This window comes from Oncorhynchus mykiss, chromosome 19 (assembly GCF_057628025.1).
Source record: "Oncorhynchus mykiss isolate SJ-2025 chromosome 19, ASM5762802v1, whole genome shotgun sequence".
In the NCBI taxonomy this organism is placed as follows: domain Eukaryota; kingdom Metazoa; phylum Chordata; class Actinopteri; order Salmoniformes; family Salmonidae; genus Oncorhynchus; species Oncorhynchus mykiss.
Window position 1 is genome coordinate 75480289 of NC_143040.1, and position 19474 is coordinate 75499762.

Genomic DNA, 19474 nt, shown 5'->3' on the forward strand with positions numbered 1-19474 from the left:
GAAAGCATTCCCAGGAGAGTGGAGGCTGTTATAGCAGCAATGTTCCAACATCTAGTGGAAAGCCTTCCCAGAAGAGTGGAGGCTGTTATAGCAGCAATGTTCCAACATCTAGTGGAAAGCCTTCCCAGAAGAGTGGAGGCTGCTCTAGTGGTAAGGGGGATTCAACTCCATATTAATGCCCATGACTTTGGAATGAGATGTACGGCGAGCAGGTGTCCACATACTTTTGGTCATGTAGCGTAGCTAGCTAGTAAGTTAATTTAGCTAGCTAGAAAACAGATAGATACACGCAGTTCTTGCTTGCAAATGTGCATAGCCTACCGGTGGGTGATTAACCTACAGCCAAAAAAAACATTAATGCTTTTGCAAACTTTGCCAGAGTTGCTAGCTGGCTAATTGTTTTCCTCTTGGGTGTGGAGTGTACTATTGCAACCTTTTGAGGGTGGACTTTTGTAGGCAAGTGTTTGCACTGCAAGAGATTATGCAGCTAATGGTGCTACGTTGTACCGCAGTAGGAGGCCTATGTTGTTGAACTTGTCAAATCAGCTACGTTGCATCGCAGTAGGAGGTCTATATTGTTGAACTTGTCAAATCAGCTACGTTGCACGCAGTAGGAGGTCTATATTGTTGAACTTGTCAAATCAGCTACGTTGCACCGCAATAGGAGGCCTATATTGTTGAACTTGTCAAATCAGCTACGTTGCACCGCAATAGGAGGCCTATGTTGTTGAACTTGTCAAATCAGCTACGTTGCACCGCAATAGGAGGCCTATGTTGTTGAACTTGTCAAATCAGCTACGTTGCACGCAGTAGGAGGTCTATATTGTTGAACTTGCCAAATCAGCTACGTTGCACCGCAGTAGAAGGCCTATATTGTTGAACTTGTCAAATCAGCTACGTTGCACCGCAATAGGAGGCCTATGTTGTTGAACTTGTCAAATCAGCTACGTTGCACCGCAATAGGAGGCCTATGTTGTTGAACTTGTCAAATCAGCTACGTTGCACCGCAGTAGAAGGCCTATATTGTTGAACTTGTCAAATCAGCTACGTTGCACCGCAGTAGGAGGCCTATATTGTTGAACTTGTCAAATCAGCTACGTTGCACCGCAATAGGAGGCCTATATTGTTGAACTTGTCAAATCACTTGTAATGTTTATACAGTATAGTAAATGCATGCTTGTTGTAATCTACAATTAAACGAGAACACCAGCTATCTGATACTGACTGATCGAACAGCCTGGTATCAGAGCATTTCGTATTATTCTGTACTTAAATCCGAGACACTCCATTTCGTACGATATGTTACGTTTGGTATGGTTACGTAAGACAGGTGGTTACTTAAGGGTGGTTGGTCGGGGTGGATGGGTGGGGGTATAAATGGGTGGGCGTATAATGTGAAACGTCTAGGAACTCAAAAGGTTGCGAGTTCGAATCTCATCACGGACAACTTAAGCATTATAGCTAATTAGAAACTTTTCAACGACTTACTACTTTTAAGCTACTTTGCAACTACATAGCATGTTAGCTAACCCTTCACCTAACCCTAACCGTAACCTTAACCCTGTAAGCTAACCCTTCACCTAACATTAATCCTAACATTAACCCTTTAACCTAACCCTGCCCCTACCCCTAAAGTTAGCCACTTAGCTAGAATTTGCAACGTATCATTCGTTTTGCTATTTCATGACATATCAACCATTTTACAAATTCGTAACATATAACACATTTAGAAATTGGTAACAAGTTGTACATTTTACAAATGTGTAATATATAATACGAATTGTAATTTGTAACATATCATACGAAATGGGTGATGGACAGCCACAAATTAAAACATATCATACTAACTGGAGTGTTCTCGGATTTACATACAGAATAATACGACATTCTCTGAGACCAGGTCGGATGGAAGTGTGGCTGGGTCCCAGCAGCAGTTTGAAAACTCTCAGATACAGCACATTATGACATCTTGCCTGGGTTTGTTAACATGATGTTTGGGTTTGTTTTGTGGCCCCGACAGTTAGATCGTTCATCATCACAAATTATGTTCATGAGACTCAGCGAGTCTGGCTTTAAACTCAATGGCTGTGTTTCAGAGCATTTAGGCTCTTAACAGCCAATGAAAATGTTGTTCTACAGCATCGTTCCATCGGTAATGATTTTCTAATGTCCCGCTCTGAGCATTAGAGCATATTTTGGGGGACACTTATTAACTTGCTATTACAAGTTAATAGTGCAACATCATGAAAGCTAAAACCCATAGGCTATGTAGGTCCTTGGAGGAAGACACCACAAACTGCCCACGAATTCTGTAATATCTTGGGAAATTACAAAATTATTCATGACCAGAATTCCAATAAATTGTCAGATTTCCAATAAATTGTCAGTACGTATAGCGCAGAGCTCAACAGCTGTAGTACTAAACGGACCTCCATGTGTTGTGACTACAGCCACTGGCATTAGTGATTGAAATGTCTCTCCTGAAACAACAGTTAATAGTTAATATATTATCAGCCGAGACGCGTTATAGTTTCTTATTAAACCCATGAGAGTAGCCTAACCTACACTTTAAACTTCCGCGGTGACTGCATGGTATGCATGTCTGAGTTCATCGAGGCTTGAATTTTGATACAATCTCAAGTTAATCTACGGCCTATTTGACTATATTCGTGCCCTGGCATCCACAAGAACCATAGCCATCTGAAATCAAATAAAAGTATAACCCTATAGAAAAAAATATATAAATTCTAAAGGTAAGCCAATCTATGTTCCTTTCTCCGAAAGAAATGTGTTAATGTCAGTTCCATAAAATAGCCTACACCAGATGCACATGTCTTGCAATAACGACAATAAAGAATGAAAAAAATGTGTGAAAATGAGGGTCCTTTTATTTTAATTTTTTTTACAAAATTGTCTTATTAGCCTATCCGTTGTTGAATATGAGGTTTCACAATAACACTGTAGGTACTCATACTTCTAATTTAATTATGATAATTATGACACATTAAAGTAATTAGCTATAGATCTATTAATTTAAAACATCTCAAACTCAATCTCAGCTATATATTCCTATGACGGTCCATTTTAAGGCCTTCTTCAGGTCATTAACGACATTTTTCGTCCCTGCACCCCACTAAAGGATGTACGTTTGATCACACTTGCCTGGCGATATAAGAGGTACCGTATTGCAAAGAATATGTATACTATAGGCTTGCTATAGTCAGTCTATCTGCTATGAGGATTGCATTTTCCTTTTCTGCATTATGCCTCATTATCATGCTGTTGCGATTTCCAAATGAGTCTTAATTTATCCACGGGCCTGGACTTCTGTCATAGTAATTACTACAGTCATAGTAATTACTACAGTCATAGTAATTACTACAGTCATAGTAAATACTACAGTCATAGTAATTAGAAGTAATAACAACATTTAAAAAAACATGTTATTTATCCTTTATTTTACCAGGTAAATTGACTGAGAACACATTCTCATTTGCAGCAACGACCTGGGGAATAGTTACAGGGGAGAGGAGGGGGATGAATGAGCCAATTGTAAACTGGGGATTATTAGGTGACCGTGATGGTTTGATGGCCAGATTGGGAATTTAGCCAGGACACCGGGGTTAACACCCCTACTCTTACGATAAGTGCCATGGGATCTTTAATGACCTCAGAGAGTCAGGACACCCGTTTAACGTCCCATCCGAAAGACGGCACCCTGCACAGGGCAGTGTCCCCAATCACTGCCCTGGGGCATTGGGATATTAATTTAGACCAGAGGAAAGAGTGCCTCCTACTGGCCCTCCAACACCACTTCCAGCAGCATCTGGTCTCCCATCCAGGGACTGACCAGGACCAACCCTGCTTAGCCTCAGAATCAAGCCAGCAGTGGGATATGCTGCTGGCAGTCATAGTAATTAGACATAATAACAACATACAGTCATATTAATTAGAAGAAATAACCTCACAACAAGATGGGAACATCATGTTGACAGATCTCTCTTCAGAAACCACAGGCATTCCCTGTCAGCGGTCTTGGCGTGGGGAAGGGTCTGAGGAGACAGGAGGAAACCTAGAGGTCTGAAGAGACAGGAGGAAACCTAGAGGTCTGAGGAGACAGGAATAAAACCTAGAGGTCTGAGGAAACAGGAGGAAACCTAGAGGTCTGAGGAGACAGGAGGAAACCTAGAGGTCTGAGGAGACAGGAGGAAACCTAGAGGTCTGAGGAGACAGGAGGAAACCTAGAGGTCTGAGGAGACAGGAGACAGGAGGAAAGCTAGAGGTCTGAGGAGACAGGAGGAAACCTAGAGGTCTGAGGAGACAGGAGGAAACCTAGAGGTCTGAGGAGACAGGAGGAAACCTAGAGGTCTGAGGAGACAGGAGGAAACCTAGAGGTCTGAGGAGACAGGAGGAAACCAAGAGGTCTGAGGAGACAGGAGGAAACCTAGAGGTCTGAGGAGACAGGAATAAAACCTAGAGGTCTGAGGAGACAGGAGGAAACCTAGAGGTCTGAGGAGACAGGAGGAAACCTAGAGGTCTGAGGAGACAGGAGACAGGAGGAAACCTAGAGGTCTGAGGAGACAGGAGGAAACCTAGAGGTCTGAGGAGACAGGAATAAAACCTAGAGGTCTGAGGAGACAGGAGGAAACCTAGAGGTCTGAGGAGACAGGAGGAAACCTAGAGGTCTGAGGAGACAGGAATAAAACCTAGAGGTCTGAGGAGACAGGAGGAAACCTAGAGATCTGAGGAGACAGGAGGAAAAATAGAGGTCTGAGGAGACAGGAGGAAACCTAGAGGTCTGAGGAGACAGGAGGAAACCTAGAGGTCTGAGGAGACAGGAGGAAACCTAGAGGTCTGAGGAGACAGGATAAATATTTGTTATAAGCATATTATTGATATTATAGACCACGCTTTAATGGATAAAGTATTGTCATCCTCAAACGTCTAGGCTAAACAACACTGGTTTCATTATACATTAATTTGGTGTGATAGGCTATATTCAGGACAAGAAATGTGAGTGTATATTCAACTGGTGTTATATTTGCAGAATGAGTTAAAAAATCACCCGAGGAAACACGACTAGGCTATTTGGTTTCATATGAAGCTATTGTTGCTATATGAGTTTCTGCACGAAGTCTATAACTCTATTCCTGCTTCGGCTAAATCCACACCCCGGGTACATGAGAGAACTCATTGACAGGTGTACTCTTCCAATCAGCGCAATCTAGAATACCATTGCTGCGCTTGCGCACATCTCAGTCCTTTCGGTTCCAGAACGTTGATTTGTCCTCGTGTCCGCCCGGTGCGCGTGCATGGATCTCACCTGCTCGAGGTTCCCGCTCAGAAGGTCGGTCCGGGGGCTCTACCGTAACCGTTGATGCTCACTATGACTTTTTGAGGGAACCATTTTGACTGGATTTCTGGATTTCACTACCTGAAGTGAGGAAGATGTTTTCGTCGGTGAGTAAACGTTGTTTTATGATAGAATCATTGGTGGCCAAAGAAAACTCTCAAACCACGGAAGATCCCATCCGACCGACGGCCCTGACTTATTCAAACTCCACTGACGCTTTCATGAACGGGTACCAGAGTCCCACCGGCAGGTCTCTGTGTCAGAACCCGGAGCTGGTGTTCCATGAGTCGGTCAACCACCCCGGGCTGACCATGAACCCCCACCAGCTAGGAGGGGGCCACCTACAACACCCTTCACACTTCTTTGGGACGCAACACCGAGACCCTCTCAACTTCTACCCATGGGATTTACGAAACAGGTTATTCGGATACAGATTTCAAGGTAAAGGATTGGAAAGAGAGAGATAGTGTGTGTGTGTGTGTGTGTGTGTGTGCGTGCGTGCGTGCGAGCGAGCGTGTGTGAGTGAGTGCGTGCGTGCGTGTGTGTGTTGAATTGAATAATTTCTCAGTCTTAATACTTAGGCCTATCAATAATTATAGCTAATGTCAAGCAAATCAACTTCCAGGTTAATGGATAAATGAATGCCTCTGGCTGGTTTGCTTGTACTTTTGACAATAAGGACTAAACTGGGACCTACACTGCAGAGATGTCAATTTAACAGACTAATGATTGACAACAATTAGGTTGCAATAATGGCGGGATTAATCATTCATTTTCATGTATGTTAATCATCAGTTAATGTTTGGCTTTATTAGAAAATTATTGTGGTGAAATGGGACTACGATGCATAGCCTCTATAACTCACCTTTTTCAGCCACAGGTGAACATAAACAATACCTAGAGTGGGTATGAGATAGAGTACTTGTCGAAAACATTTACACCAGATTGGATATGAGATAGAGTACTTATCGAAAACATTTCCACTAGATTGGATATGAGATAGAGTACTTATGGAAAACATTTACACTAGAGTGGGTATGAGATAGAGTACTTATCGAAAACATTTACACTAGATTGGATATGAGATAGAGTGCTTATCGAAAACATTTACACCAGATTGGATATGAGATAGAGTACTTATCGAAAACATTTACACCAGATTGGGTATGAGATAGAGTACTTATCGAAAACATTTACACCAGATTGGATATGAGATAGAGTACTTATCGAAAACATTTACACTAGATTGGATATGAGATAGAGTGCTTATCGAAAACATTTACACTAGATTGGATATGAGATAGAGTGCTTATCGAAAACATTTACACCAGATTGGATATGAGATAGAGTACTTATCGAAAACATTTCCACTAGATTGGATATGAGATAGAGTGCTTATCGAAAACATTTACACCAGATTGGATATGAGATAGAGTACTTATCGAAAACATTTCCACTAGATTGGATATGAGATAGAGTACTTATGGAAAACATTTACACTAGAGTGGGTATGAGATAGAGTACTTATCGAAAACATTTACACTAGATTGGATATGAGATAGAGTACTTATGGAAAACATTTCCACTAGAGTGGGTATGAGATAGAGTACCTATCGAAAACATTTACACTAGAGTGGGTATGAGATAGAGTGCTTATCGAAAACATTTACACCAGAGTGGGTATGAGATAGAGTACCTATCGAAAACATTTACACTAGAGTGGGTATGAGATAGAGTGCTTATCGAAAACATTTCCACTAGAGGGGGTATGAGAGAGAGTGCTTATCGAAAACATTTCCACTAGATTGGATATGAGATAGAGTACTTATGGAAAACATTTCCACGTTCCATCCGTTCCTTGGCTACACTTTGGTAAAGGGAAAAGCGTCAATCAGATAGTGGGGATGTTTATGTTGCCAGTTGAACTCCCTGCCTTGGGCCATTTCAGCCTATATTGTCATACTAGCAACAAATTAACACATAAACGGTTACAACAGGAGATATAAGAGGTATGGAACGATGAGGTTGTGACATTTTAATGAATATGTATACTGTTAAATGGCCTTCAGCGAGGCTATGTAGGCTGTATAATCTTACAAGTTCTATTCAATGCAGATGTTGGGGCAGTACATACAGAGCCCTCGGAAAATATTCAGACCCCTTGACTTTTTCAACATTTTTGTTACATTACAGCCTTATTCTAAAAATGTATGAAATATTATTTTTTCCCTCGGCAATCTACACACAATAGCCCATAATGCAGCCCACATAATGACAAAGCAAAAAACGTTTTGAGAAATGTTTGTCATTATGGGATATTGTGTGTAGATTGATCAGGAAAAAACCCTGATTTAATCTGTTTCAGAATAAGGCTTGTAAATGTAACAAAATGTGGGAAAAGTCCAGGGGTCTGTATACTTTCTGAATGCACTGTATGCTCCTAACGTTGCCCACATGGTACTAAAGCGCCTTTCGCTCTGCTTTATAATGTAATCAAACTTAAAAAACCAAACGAGAAATATCTTTTCCGTCTGCAGAACACATCAAATTGCTGATGGGTAATAATATGGAACTCGACATGACAAAGTGAAGGTAAATTGTGTCATTGGCCGTCTCATCTCCTGTTACCTCGTGTTGGCGCACTTTTGGCGTGCACTTGTGGTGCATCAAATACCAGTCATAGCAGAGCACATATTTCATTAAGGTGACAGGTGACATTCAAAATTAAGAGCATTCAAAAAATATATGCTAAACATCAAAATCACTCCATTTGGAAAATGTGATGGCGTGTCAGAAACTTCAGTTTGCATTACAATGTTGATATCAGTGTATTTGTATAACATTATACATGTATTATAGCCTAATACAATTAAATGTGATTAGGCTATGATAGAATATGTAGGAGTCTGTCGTTTTGTATTCAAAGTGTAGGCTACTAGGGTCCAGATTAATGGAGCGCAAACCTAACCAGTCTATTTCCCCACGGCTGGAAAGGTTTCCCCGGCACACACCGGGCCACAGGCAGTCTGTAGAGGAAATACTGTCTTTGTTACGCGGTCAATCCCACTGCGAATTTATCCAAACCAAACCACTATCTTATCTGAGTGAGTGCGAAAATCGTAATTATTTTCTTCCCAAACGTTCAAACCAGAATTTTGTTTCAGAATCTAGCCATTTTTTTTTAGGTTGTAAACACTTTTAAATAGACTATATGCTATATGGTTTGTATGCATCAGTAGACTCGATTAATTTAATATGTTTATAATAATTTAACGTATTGGCCTAATTTTCATTTATGGTGAAAGATTAATGTCATTATTCTCAATATAAAGTAGACTAATAATATTGTTAAATTATTAAAATAATTGTCACACAGTCTTATTTGGAACGATATAAATTGACAATTTAAATTGATCCCTACGTCGATATGGACTCGGCACATGCAGAAGAGTTGTACAAAGTGTTCATAGACTACTTCAAACTACATAAAGAGTTTATAAACTAGCCTCAAACCAAAAGGGAAAATAATCATTTGATTTAGTCTAATATCCCTCTCTGCCTGGTGCTGTGTTCTTTTCCACCTCTTTGCACAGCAAAACGCTCCTGGTGTTGATCTGTGTTCCAATTGCTTCAATCAATTCAAATCAAGGGGTTTTATTGGCATGGGAAGCACATGTTAACATTGCCAAAGCAAGTGAGGTAATATACAAAAGTGAAATAAACAATACAAATGAACAGTAAACATTACACTCACAGAAGTTCCAAAATAATAAAGACATTACAAATGTCATGTTATGTATATATACAGTGTATATATATATATACAGTGTTGTAACGATGTACAGGTAATTACATTCAACATTAAGAGCATTAAAAATGATGCTAAAGACCAAACTCACTCAATCTAAACCGCAGTGTGATTCTCCCTCTCTCTCCGTCTCGGTCATCACTAGTTACCACAGCCACAAAGTCATAAACTATATAGCCAATTTGACTTTGTGGGTGTGGTAACTAGTGGAAACCCTCTCTCTCTCTGCCCCCAGGAAACGATGTTTCCCAAGAAAGCCTGCTACTCCACCGCCCATTCGCCCGAAAACCCAAGCGCATCCGCACCGCCTTCTCCCCGTCGCAGCTCCTGCGGCTTGAGCGGGCGTTCGAGAATAATCACTACATAGTAGGAGCCGAGAGGAAACAGCTGGCCAACAGTCTCAGTCTGTCTGAAACACAGGTGAGAAACGCTACTAACATACCCTATATGAAATATATATATGGCACACAGTTCAGGAATAGGCCTATATAAATTAATTTAATCAATTCCAGCCCAAACTCATTCCGAGTTGATAAATTCATGTCAGGAGGACTGTTTTTAATTGAAATAAATAATATAATAATATCTTGAATAACTTTTAATTAAACGTGCTGTAACTAAAGCATATGATTGTATGTTTTTTCAAAATACGAGTCAATAGCCAATTATTAGGCTATTGAAAACATTAGGCATATTCATTATTAGGTCTACTGAAAATCATTAGCTTTTTCTTGCAAGCCTAAGTAGGACAAATATTGACACATATGTTTATGTTGAAATTAGCCAGCTGTTAGCGATAGGGCCTATGATAGAAAATTGGACTATTACAATTTATTGTCAAGCTCAGTGAATCATTTGACTAAATCATAAACAGGTAAAAGGGGAAGGGAAAAGGACTTGTGAGCCTGTGATTTCTATTTCTGATGCGTTTTCATTGGAACAATAGTTTTTATTCTAATCTTCCCAGAAGGGAAAAGGACTTGTGAGCCTGTGATTTCTATTTCTGATGCGTTTTCATTGGAACAATAGTTTTTATTCTAATCTTCCCAGAAGGGAAAAGGACTTGTGAGCCTGTGATTTCTATTTCTGATGCGTTTTCATTGGAACAATAGTTTTTATTCTAATCTTCCCGGAAGGGAAAAGGACTTGTGAGCCTGTGATTTCTATTTCTGATGCGTTTTCATTGGAACAATCGTTTTTATTCTAAGCTCAGCAAAAACCCTGTCTTTCAAAGATAATTCGTAAAAATCCAAATAACTTCACAGATCTTCATTGTAAAGGGTTTAAACACTGTTTCCCCATGCTTGTTCAATGAACCATAAATAATTAATGAACATGCACCTGTGGAACGGTCGTTAAGACACTAACAGCTTACAGACGGTAGGCAATTCAGGTCACAGTTATGAAAACTTAGGACACTAAAGAGGTCTTTCTACTGACTCTGAAAAACACCAAAAGAAAGATGCCCAGGGTCCCTGCTCATCTGTGTGAACGTGCCTTAGGCATGCTGCAAGGAGGCATGAGGACTGCAGATGTGGCCAGGGCAATAAATTGCAATGCCCGTACTGTGAGACGCCTAAGACAGCGCTACAGGGAGACAGGACGGACAGCTGATCATCCTCGCAGTGGCAGACCATGTGTAAATGCACCTGCTTGTAATGACGACTAATACTTCAGAATCGCTGCGAGAGCATGACCAAACATAATTACATTGATTCAATTCTAATATGCAGCCTACAGTATTGGTGTTGAGAGTAGGAAAACCATTCAACCAGATCTGTGTACAGTCTGAGAGGCTTGTTGTTGCAGTCGTCATGCTATGATTGTTTTTTAGTATTTTACCTTTTTTGTGTACATTTCACAAGAAACAATTCTGAAATTGAGTATCCAGGTTAGAGTTATATAGGCATAGAGGGGCTTGTATAACCCTCCAATAAAATACAACATTCTCTGTCTTCCTCCCCAGGTGAAGGTGTGGTCCAGAATAGAGATGTCTCTAATGTCCCCGTCTTCCTCCCCAGGTGAAGGTGTGGTCCAGAATAGAGATGTCTCTAATGTCCCCGTCTTCCTCCCCAGGTGAAGGTGTGGTCCAGAATATAGATGTCTCTAATGTCCCTGTCTTCCTCCCCAGGTGAAGGTGTGGTCCAGAATATAGATGTCTCTAATGTCTCTGTCTTCCTCCCCAGGTGAAGGTGTGGTCCAGAATATAGATGTCTCTAATGTCCCTGTCTTGCTCCCCAGGTGAAGGTGTGGTCCAGAATATAGATGTCTCTAATGTCCCCGTCTTCCTCCCCAGGTGAAGGTGTGGTCCAGAATATAGATGTCTCTAATGTCCCCGTCTTCCTCCCCAGGTGAAGGTGTGGTCCAGAATATAGATGTCTCTAATGTCCCCGTCTTCCTCCCCAGGTGAAGGTGTGGTCCAGAATATAGATGTCTCTAATGTCCCCGTCTTCCTCCCCAGGTGAAGGTGTGGTCCAGAATAGAGATGTCTCTAATGTTCCCGTCTTCCTCCCCAGGTGAAGGTGTGGTCCAGAATATAGATGTCTCTAATGTCCCCGTCTTCCTCCCCAGGTGAAGGTGTGGTCCAGAATATAGATGTCTCTAATGTCCCCGTCTTCCTCCCCAGGTGAAGGTGTGGTCCAGAATATAGATGTCTCTAATGTTCCCGTCTTCCTCCCCAGGTGAAGGTGTGGTCCAGAATATCGATGTCTCTAATGTCCCTGTCTTCCTCCCCAGGTGAAGGTGTGGTCCAGAATATAGATGTCTCTAATGTCCCCGTCTTCCTCCCCAGGTGAAGGTGTGGTTCCAGAACAGGAGGACTAAATACAAGAGACAGAAGCTGGAGGAGGAGGGGCCTGACTGTCATCAGAAGAAGAAAGGAAACCACCACATCAACAGATGGAGGCTTATCACTAAGCACGGCAGCTCTGAGGACATCGACGTCGAACTGGACTAAGACCCCAACCCTGGCCCTCTGCCCCCCCCTTCCCTGGACGCCCCTGTGGCCCCCCCCAACCCCTGGCCTGTGTCCCCTTTTGGAACACAAGAGGACCAAAGTTAACGCTAGTTATTATGTAAAGTTATGAAGTATAATGACATGTTACAAGAAAAAACAGAACTTTATGGTACTTGACTTGCATCCATCCTACATAATGATCTCATGTCTGATCTCTTATTGGAGGTGGTGTTCCATCGTACATAATGATCTCATGTCTGATCTCTTATTGGAGGTGGTGTTCCATCGTACATAATGATCTCATGTCTGATGTCTTATTGGAGGTGGTGTTCCATCCTACATAATGATCTCATGTCTGATGTCTTATTGGAGGTGGTGTTCCATCCTACATAATGATCTCATGTCTGATCTCTTATTGGAGGTGGTGTTCCATCCTACATAATGATCTCATGTCTGATGTCTTATTGGAGGTGGTGTTCCATCCTACATAATGATCTCATGTCTGATCTCTTATTGGAGGTGGTGTTCCATCCTACATAATGATCTCATGTCTGATGTCTTATTGGAGGTGGTGTTCCATCCTACATAATGATCTCATGTCTGATGTCTTATTGGAGGTGGTGTTCCATCCTACATAATGATCTCATGTCTGATGTCTTATTGGAGGTGGTGTTCCATCCTACATAATGATCTCATGTCTGATGTCTTATTGGAGGTGGTGTTCCATCCTACATAATGATCTCATGTCTGATCTCTTATTGGAGGTGGTGTTCCATCGTACATAATGATCTCATGTCTGATCTCTTATTGGAGGTGGTGTTCCATCGTACATAATGATCTCATGTCTGATGTCTTATTGGAGGTGGTGTTCCATCCTACATAATGATCTCATGTCTGATGTCTTATTGGAGGTGGTGTTCCATCCTACATAATGATCTCATGTCTGATGTCTTATTGGAGGTGGTGTTCCATCGTACATAATGATCTCATGTCTGATCTCTTATTGGAGGTGGTGTTCCATCCTACATAATGATCTCATGTCTGATGTCTTATTGGAGGTGGTGTTCCAACCTACAGCTTCTATGATCTATGTAGGTGGTGTTCCTTCCTACAGCTTCTATGATCTATGTAGGTGGTGTTCCATCCTACAGCTTCTATGATCTATGTAGGTGGTGTTCCATCCTACAGCTTCTATGATCTATGTAGGTGGTGTTCCATCCTACAGCTTCTATGATCTATGTAGTTGGTGTTCCTTCCTACAGCTTCTATGATCTATGTAGGTGGTGTTCCATCCTACAGCTTCTATGATCTATGTAGGTGGTGTTCCTTCCTACAGCTTCTATGATCTATGTAGGTGGTGTTCCTTCCTACAGCTTCTATGATCTATGTAGGTGGTGTTCCATCCTACAGCTTCTATGATCTATGTAGGTGGTGTTCCTTCCTACAGCTTCTATGATCTATGTAGGTGGTGTTCCTTCCTACAGCTTCTATGATCTATGTAGGTGGTGTTCCTTCCTACAGCTTCTATGATCTATGTAGGTGGTGTTCCTTCCTACAGCTTCAATGATCTATGTAGGTGGTGTTCCATCCTACATAAGGATCTCATGTCTGATCTCTTATTGGAGGTGTTCATGCTATATTACACAGCTTCTATGATCTATGTAGGTGGTGTTCCTTCCTACAGCATCTATGATCTATGTAGGTGGTGTTCCATCCTACAGCTTCTATGATCTATGTAGGTGGTGTTCCATCCTACAGCTTCTATGATCTATGTAGGTGGTGTTCCATCCTACAGCATCTATGATCTATGTAGGTGGTGTTCCATCCTACAGCTTCTATGATCTATGTAGGTGGTGTTCCATCCTACAGCATCTATGATCTATGTAGGTGGTGTTCCATCCTACAGCTTCTATGATTTTTGTAGGTGGTGTTCCATCCTACAGCTTCTCATGACAGGACCAGCAGTCCTGTCAGACAGGACCAGCACCACGATCATCTAGTCAGACAGGACCAGCACCATGATCATCTAGTCAGACAGGACCAGCACCATGACCATCTAGTCAGACAGGACCAGCACCATGATCATCTAGTCAGACAGGACCAGCACCATGATCATCTAGTCAGACAGGACCAGTACCATGATTATCTAGTCAGACAGGACCAGCACCATGATCATCTAGTCAGACAAGACCAGCACCATGATCATCTAGTCAGACAGGACCAGCACCATGATCATCTAGTCAGACAGGACCAGCACCATGATCATCTAGTCAGACAGGACCAGCACCATGATCATCTAGTCAGACAAGACCAGCACCATGATCATCTAGTCAGACAGGAACAGCACCATGATCTTTGTTGTGTTTTTACACAATGTTGTATATATTATAGAACATTCACACTAAGGCTGCTTCTGTTTTGCATTTAAGGAATCATCAAAATTCATATCAAGATCATTTTTTATTAAGTTTCAGGGCCATGTTCAGTTGCCAAACATTTTGGAAATGTCACAACCTGGCTATTAGATGGTGACAAACAAGGAAGTACACACGTTGGCAGTTAAAGAGTAACACAAATATTTATTAAATAACTAACCAAAGGAAAACTAACCTGTGAAGTGTGACAGTAGGCTTGTGAAGGGTGTAATAGAGATGTATGGATGAAGTTAAAATGTGTGTAAGTGTTGAAGGGTGTTCACCTAATCAAAAAATATAATCCACCAGCTTGTGGAGACAGACAGACAGACAGACAGACAGACAGACAGACAGACAGACAGAGACAGACAGACAGACAGAGAGAGGGGACTGGGCACCAGGACCTTTTATCTCCTAGTTGATCCCAAACCCAGGTGCAACTTGTCACCTTAACGACCCAAATCAGCTCCACCTATCCCCAATCTGCAAATAGAAGCACAAACACAGGAGGTGGCAGGGAGGTGTAACACCCCCTCCCATAAAAATCGTGGACTAACAAGGACCCGAAAACAAAATCCACAACCACACAAATACAACTGATCCAAAATCATAACTAATAAAGGTCCAGACACAAAATACTATACAAACCATAAAGGTAAGAGGCCCACCGGATGCCCATGATACCAACCCAACCAAATCACCTGACCCCATCCAACCTCAGCAACCACGGTACCTGGAAGCAATAATTTAAGAGAAAGAAATGGAGACCGAGCAACAGGAGAGCAGCAGAAGCCAGAGCGACAGGAAGGACAAAATAAACCCTGTACAGACCACCAACCGAAAAGAAACCAACGCAACAAAGGAGTCTGAAGAACGACTAAATCGGTGCACAGGAAAGCACAACAGCAACCACATTATCCACACCTTTTACAGGTCGTACATCCAAATGGAACGAACCACATTATCCACACCTTTTACAGGTCGTACATCCAAATGGAACGAACCACATTATCCACACCTTTTACAGGTCGTACATCCAAATGGAACGAACCACATTATCCACACCTTTTACATCCAAACGCCTGCAGGAACAAACACTAGCGTATAATCCTGCCATTTGGGCAAAGCATGCTGTGCAGGAAAGTAAGGGGGTTGTGGTCAATGTAAACCACAATAGGGACCACACCTGACCCCACATATACTGTACCTTAAGGCAAGGGCCTCTTTCTCCCCCACTGAATAATTCAACTGATAGCTGTTAAACTTTTGGGAGAAATAGCTAACAGGATGTTCAACACCTCCATCTGCTTGAAGCAACACACCACCTGCCCCCACATTACTGGCATCCACATGTAGGCTGAAAGGCTGTTCCAATCGTGGGGCAGCCAACACAGGGTCAGAGCTAAGAAGCAGTTTCACATTTTCAAAAGCGCTCTGACAGCAGGAAGACCAGATGCCCTCTTCTTCTACAGATTAGTCAGAGGTGCTACAACCGTGGAGAAGTTGCAGCAAAACCCCCGATAATACCCAACTATAACCAGGAAGCCTTGTAGCTCCTTCTTGGTGGTGGGAGGTGGAAACAGATCGATAATAATAATAAATAACTTTAGCACCGGAAGAACAAGACCTTGCTCGACCACTCTGCCGAGGTAGGTCACTTGCCTGGACAAACTCACATTTGGCTAAGTTCACAGTGAGACAGGCCTCGGGCAAACGATGTCGCTCCCAAGTGTCACAATAAACAACCACATCTAGATAAACAGCACAGCCTTCAAGGCCAGAGATCACCCTATCCATAAGACGCTGAAACGTAGCAGGAGCGTTGCGAAGGCCTAAACTCCTGACCGTATAGGAGAAAAGACCTGAAAGGATGAATAAAAGCACATATTTCACTATCTCTTGTTAACAATTGGCACCTGCCAGTAACCCTTCAGTAAATCAAACTGGCTGACAAACCGGGCAGTACCAACCTGGTCAACACAATCTTCCATCCGTGGGAGTGAGTAACAGGCAGGTTGTCACACTATTAGCCTTCCGGTAGTCAGTGCAAAACCTAAGAGAACCATGTGGCTTGCTCACCAAGAGACACAGAGAGGCCCAACTGGAGAATGATGGTACACCGATATCATTAACTAGCATGTACTTCATCTCTGAGTCCAAGTGAAGTAGCTTCTCCAATGAGACACGATACAAGCGTTTAATAGGGACAGCATCCCCAACATCAATATTGTGCACTGCCAAATGTGTACGAGAAGGTGTGTCAGCAAACAAAGACTGAAAATCAGTGATCAAATCAGTTAACTTGACAATCCAACAAACTCTCCAAGGGACTCTGAATTCATCAACCTACCCTGCAAATTATCATCAGGGCCCGGCACCCCCTCTTCATCATTCTGCCACTGTATGTGAAGTTGGAGCGGCTGATCTCAGATCAACGGATTCCACCAAAAGAACAGTACTAACTACGTCAGTTTGATTTAGTTCTGATTTAGCCAATTCAGAAGACAAACTTCAACTTCAAAAGTCTGATGAAAATGCTCAAGGGCCCCTGGACTGTGCGCATGATAATCACTGGCCTGATTAGGTTTTATATGCAATTGCCGCAAGACTTGTGCAAATATGTGCAAAGTGAAGTTGGAACCCTGATCGCTCTGAATCACCTTAGGTATTCTTAAAATGTAGATGCACTGTGACAAAGCCTTCACAAACAGACTTAGTGGTAATGTTGCGAAGTGGATCGGCTGCAGGATCTCGTAGCCTGACACATCACAGATAATATGTAGGTGCTACCCGCTTTAGAACGGGGTAAAGGTCCAACACAATCAAAAAGCAAATGCTCAAATGGCTGGCCTGTAACAGTAATAGGTTGTAGCGGGACTGGTCTTAACATCTGATTAGGCCTCCCAGTCAGCTGACGAACATGGAATGTTTTGATGTAAGCGGAAATGTCTTTAAACGAGGCCAATAAAAATTGCGCAAAATTCGATCATAGCTTTTACAAAAAAGATCTAAGATCCCAGAAACGTCATGAGATGTTTTCAAAACTAGATCTTGAAGCTTAGAAGTAACCACTGTCATGATGTTGCCCCGTTGGTGAGGTTTATGCCCCCCCCCATAAATACCTCTTTTCTATCTCTACTCTACAGAATGGACTCTTGGAAAGCTCTTTGTTAACAGAGAGAGTATGGTAACATCAAAAGGTTGGGAACGGAACAACATTTCGGTAATCCAACCAGTTGAAAGTATCCGTCAGTACTTCAAGAATAGAATATGATTTCAGATCGGTTGTCGTCTGAGACATTATTACTGATGATAGGACGACATAAACTGTATCTTGGAACACATTGTAGTTCAGATTCACATGCAATTGTTGTGCAATTGAAATGTTTAAATATGAAACTTTTTGTGAAAAAATTGAATGTAATTTTAGTTTTTAAAATGAGAGGATTGTTTTCATAAGTAAAATATGCTCTATCAGTGGCCACGCCCACATGAATAGGCATTGGTTGGAAATTATGAACCTACCCCTTTCCTATATTTCTATAAGAGCCCCTTGACCTAATTCACAGTGATCTCTGAGCCAACCTCAGTGTGAGCTCTGGTTGTGAATGGTTGAACAACTACAACCTAACGAAATTAACATTGTTTTCCCGATGACGGATGCCCATATGTTTATACGGGCGAATTTCAACGTGGAGGTGACAATCGCCACGCTGAAAGGATGAATTTGACTAGCATGAACTTATTGTATGACAAATTGGTATGAACTTTGAACTCTAATTCACTAAAGAAGTGATACATCCTAGACGTTGAGTTACCAGCAGCAACTGTAAACGTGCGTGGCCTAGGAAAGGACAAACAATCTCTTCAGAACAACAGGGTACTTCAACGTATTAGTTCTACTACACGACGATGGTACTACAACGTAACCATTCCACCACAAGACGACAGACTACAACGTATCCTCCCAGAAATATTCTTCAAAGGACAAGGGAAACCCAACCTTCCATCTTCGACCCATCAATCGAAGCGCAGAGTAAATATATTTATTGCATTTTCCTTTTCTGAATGGGCGGTTATTTAGAATGCATAAGATTCTGTATTTACGATAGCATAGCTTCTCAAGGCCCGATAGAGACCCAATCCTTTTGTTCCTCAGTCTTCCTGGTCTTTCATTCAACTTTCATTCAAACCCAACCCCCTTTCTTTGTGTAACCAGTCATCATATCGGTTTTGTCCTCTAGGGACGTTTTCTTTTATGACATAATTAGTAATCAATCTATGATCCATCCTGTGTATATGTAATTCTGTGTGATTTAGGTATTTAGTAAATAAATAATTTAACCAAATGTTGTATTGCTGATTCAACTTGTTAGCCAGGGTTCCTGAAGATAACCAAGAATTTTACGACGTTCAGATGAGACTGAATAAGGTGACGATTAATAATCGACTGCTATTGATATAATTACATTTACATGATTACTTTAATCAGGTGATATTAATTACAGAGAATTGATTTTATAAAATAGCATGTCATATCATTTAATCCATAGTAAAGACACGACACTGCAATCTGAATAATAGCATCACCCACAACTTTTGCTGTGAGGTGTCCATTTTCTCACCAACAACTGATCTTGAATGTAGTAACCCTGGACAGCACTCCTTACCTCCTCAGCTGGAAGTACTTGATCAAATAAACCTTTTAAGGTAGGATCAGTGGACTGCTCCATCACAAGATCACGACAGGATATAGGCAAAGGTAAATCATTTAATGGATTATCAAACTGTTCGGCTATGTGTTGTGTCAGTTCAGTTTTGACCGTAATGTCTGCACGGCTCATAGCACGAGTCACAGCACATGCAAAGAATACCTCTGGGAATCTCTATATGTTTTCATTGATGATCCCTACATGGAATGGGGTATGAGAAACCACCAGAGC

At 41.7% G+C, this 19474-nt stretch overlaps 1 protein-coding gene across 1 annotated transcript; it reads left to right on the forward strand.

The window, feature by feature from the left end:
* The first annotated feature begins 5043 nt into the window (after positions 1–5043).
* On the forward strand, positions 5044–18880 carry LOC110498313 (homeobox protein EMX1-like). The gene is made up of 3 exons (XM_036955436.2): positions 5044–5794; positions 9397–9581; positions 11953–18880. The coding sequence occupies exons 1-3, from the start codon at positions 5449–5451 to the stop codon at positions 12115–12117; spliced, it is 696 nt and encodes a 231-aa protein (XP_036811331.1). The 5' UTR covers positions 5044–5448; the 3' UTR covers positions 12118–18880.
* Positions 18881–19474: the final 594 nt, after the last annotated feature.

Excerpts from the sequence above, each read along its gene's own strand:
- LOC110498313 (XM_036955436.2), top strand. The coding sequence starts at position 5,449 with ATGTTTTCGTCGGTGAGTAAACGTTGTTTTATGATAGAATCATTGGTG. Across the intron at positions 5,795-9,396 it reads ATTCGGATACAGATTTCAAG|GAAACGATGTTTCCCAAGAA; the intron begins GTAAAGGATTGG and ends CTCTGCCCCCAG. Across the intron at positions 9,582-11,952 it reads TCAGTCTGTCTGAAACACAG|GTGAAGGTGTGGTTCCAGAA; the intron begins GTGAGAAACGCT and ends CTTCCTCCCCAG.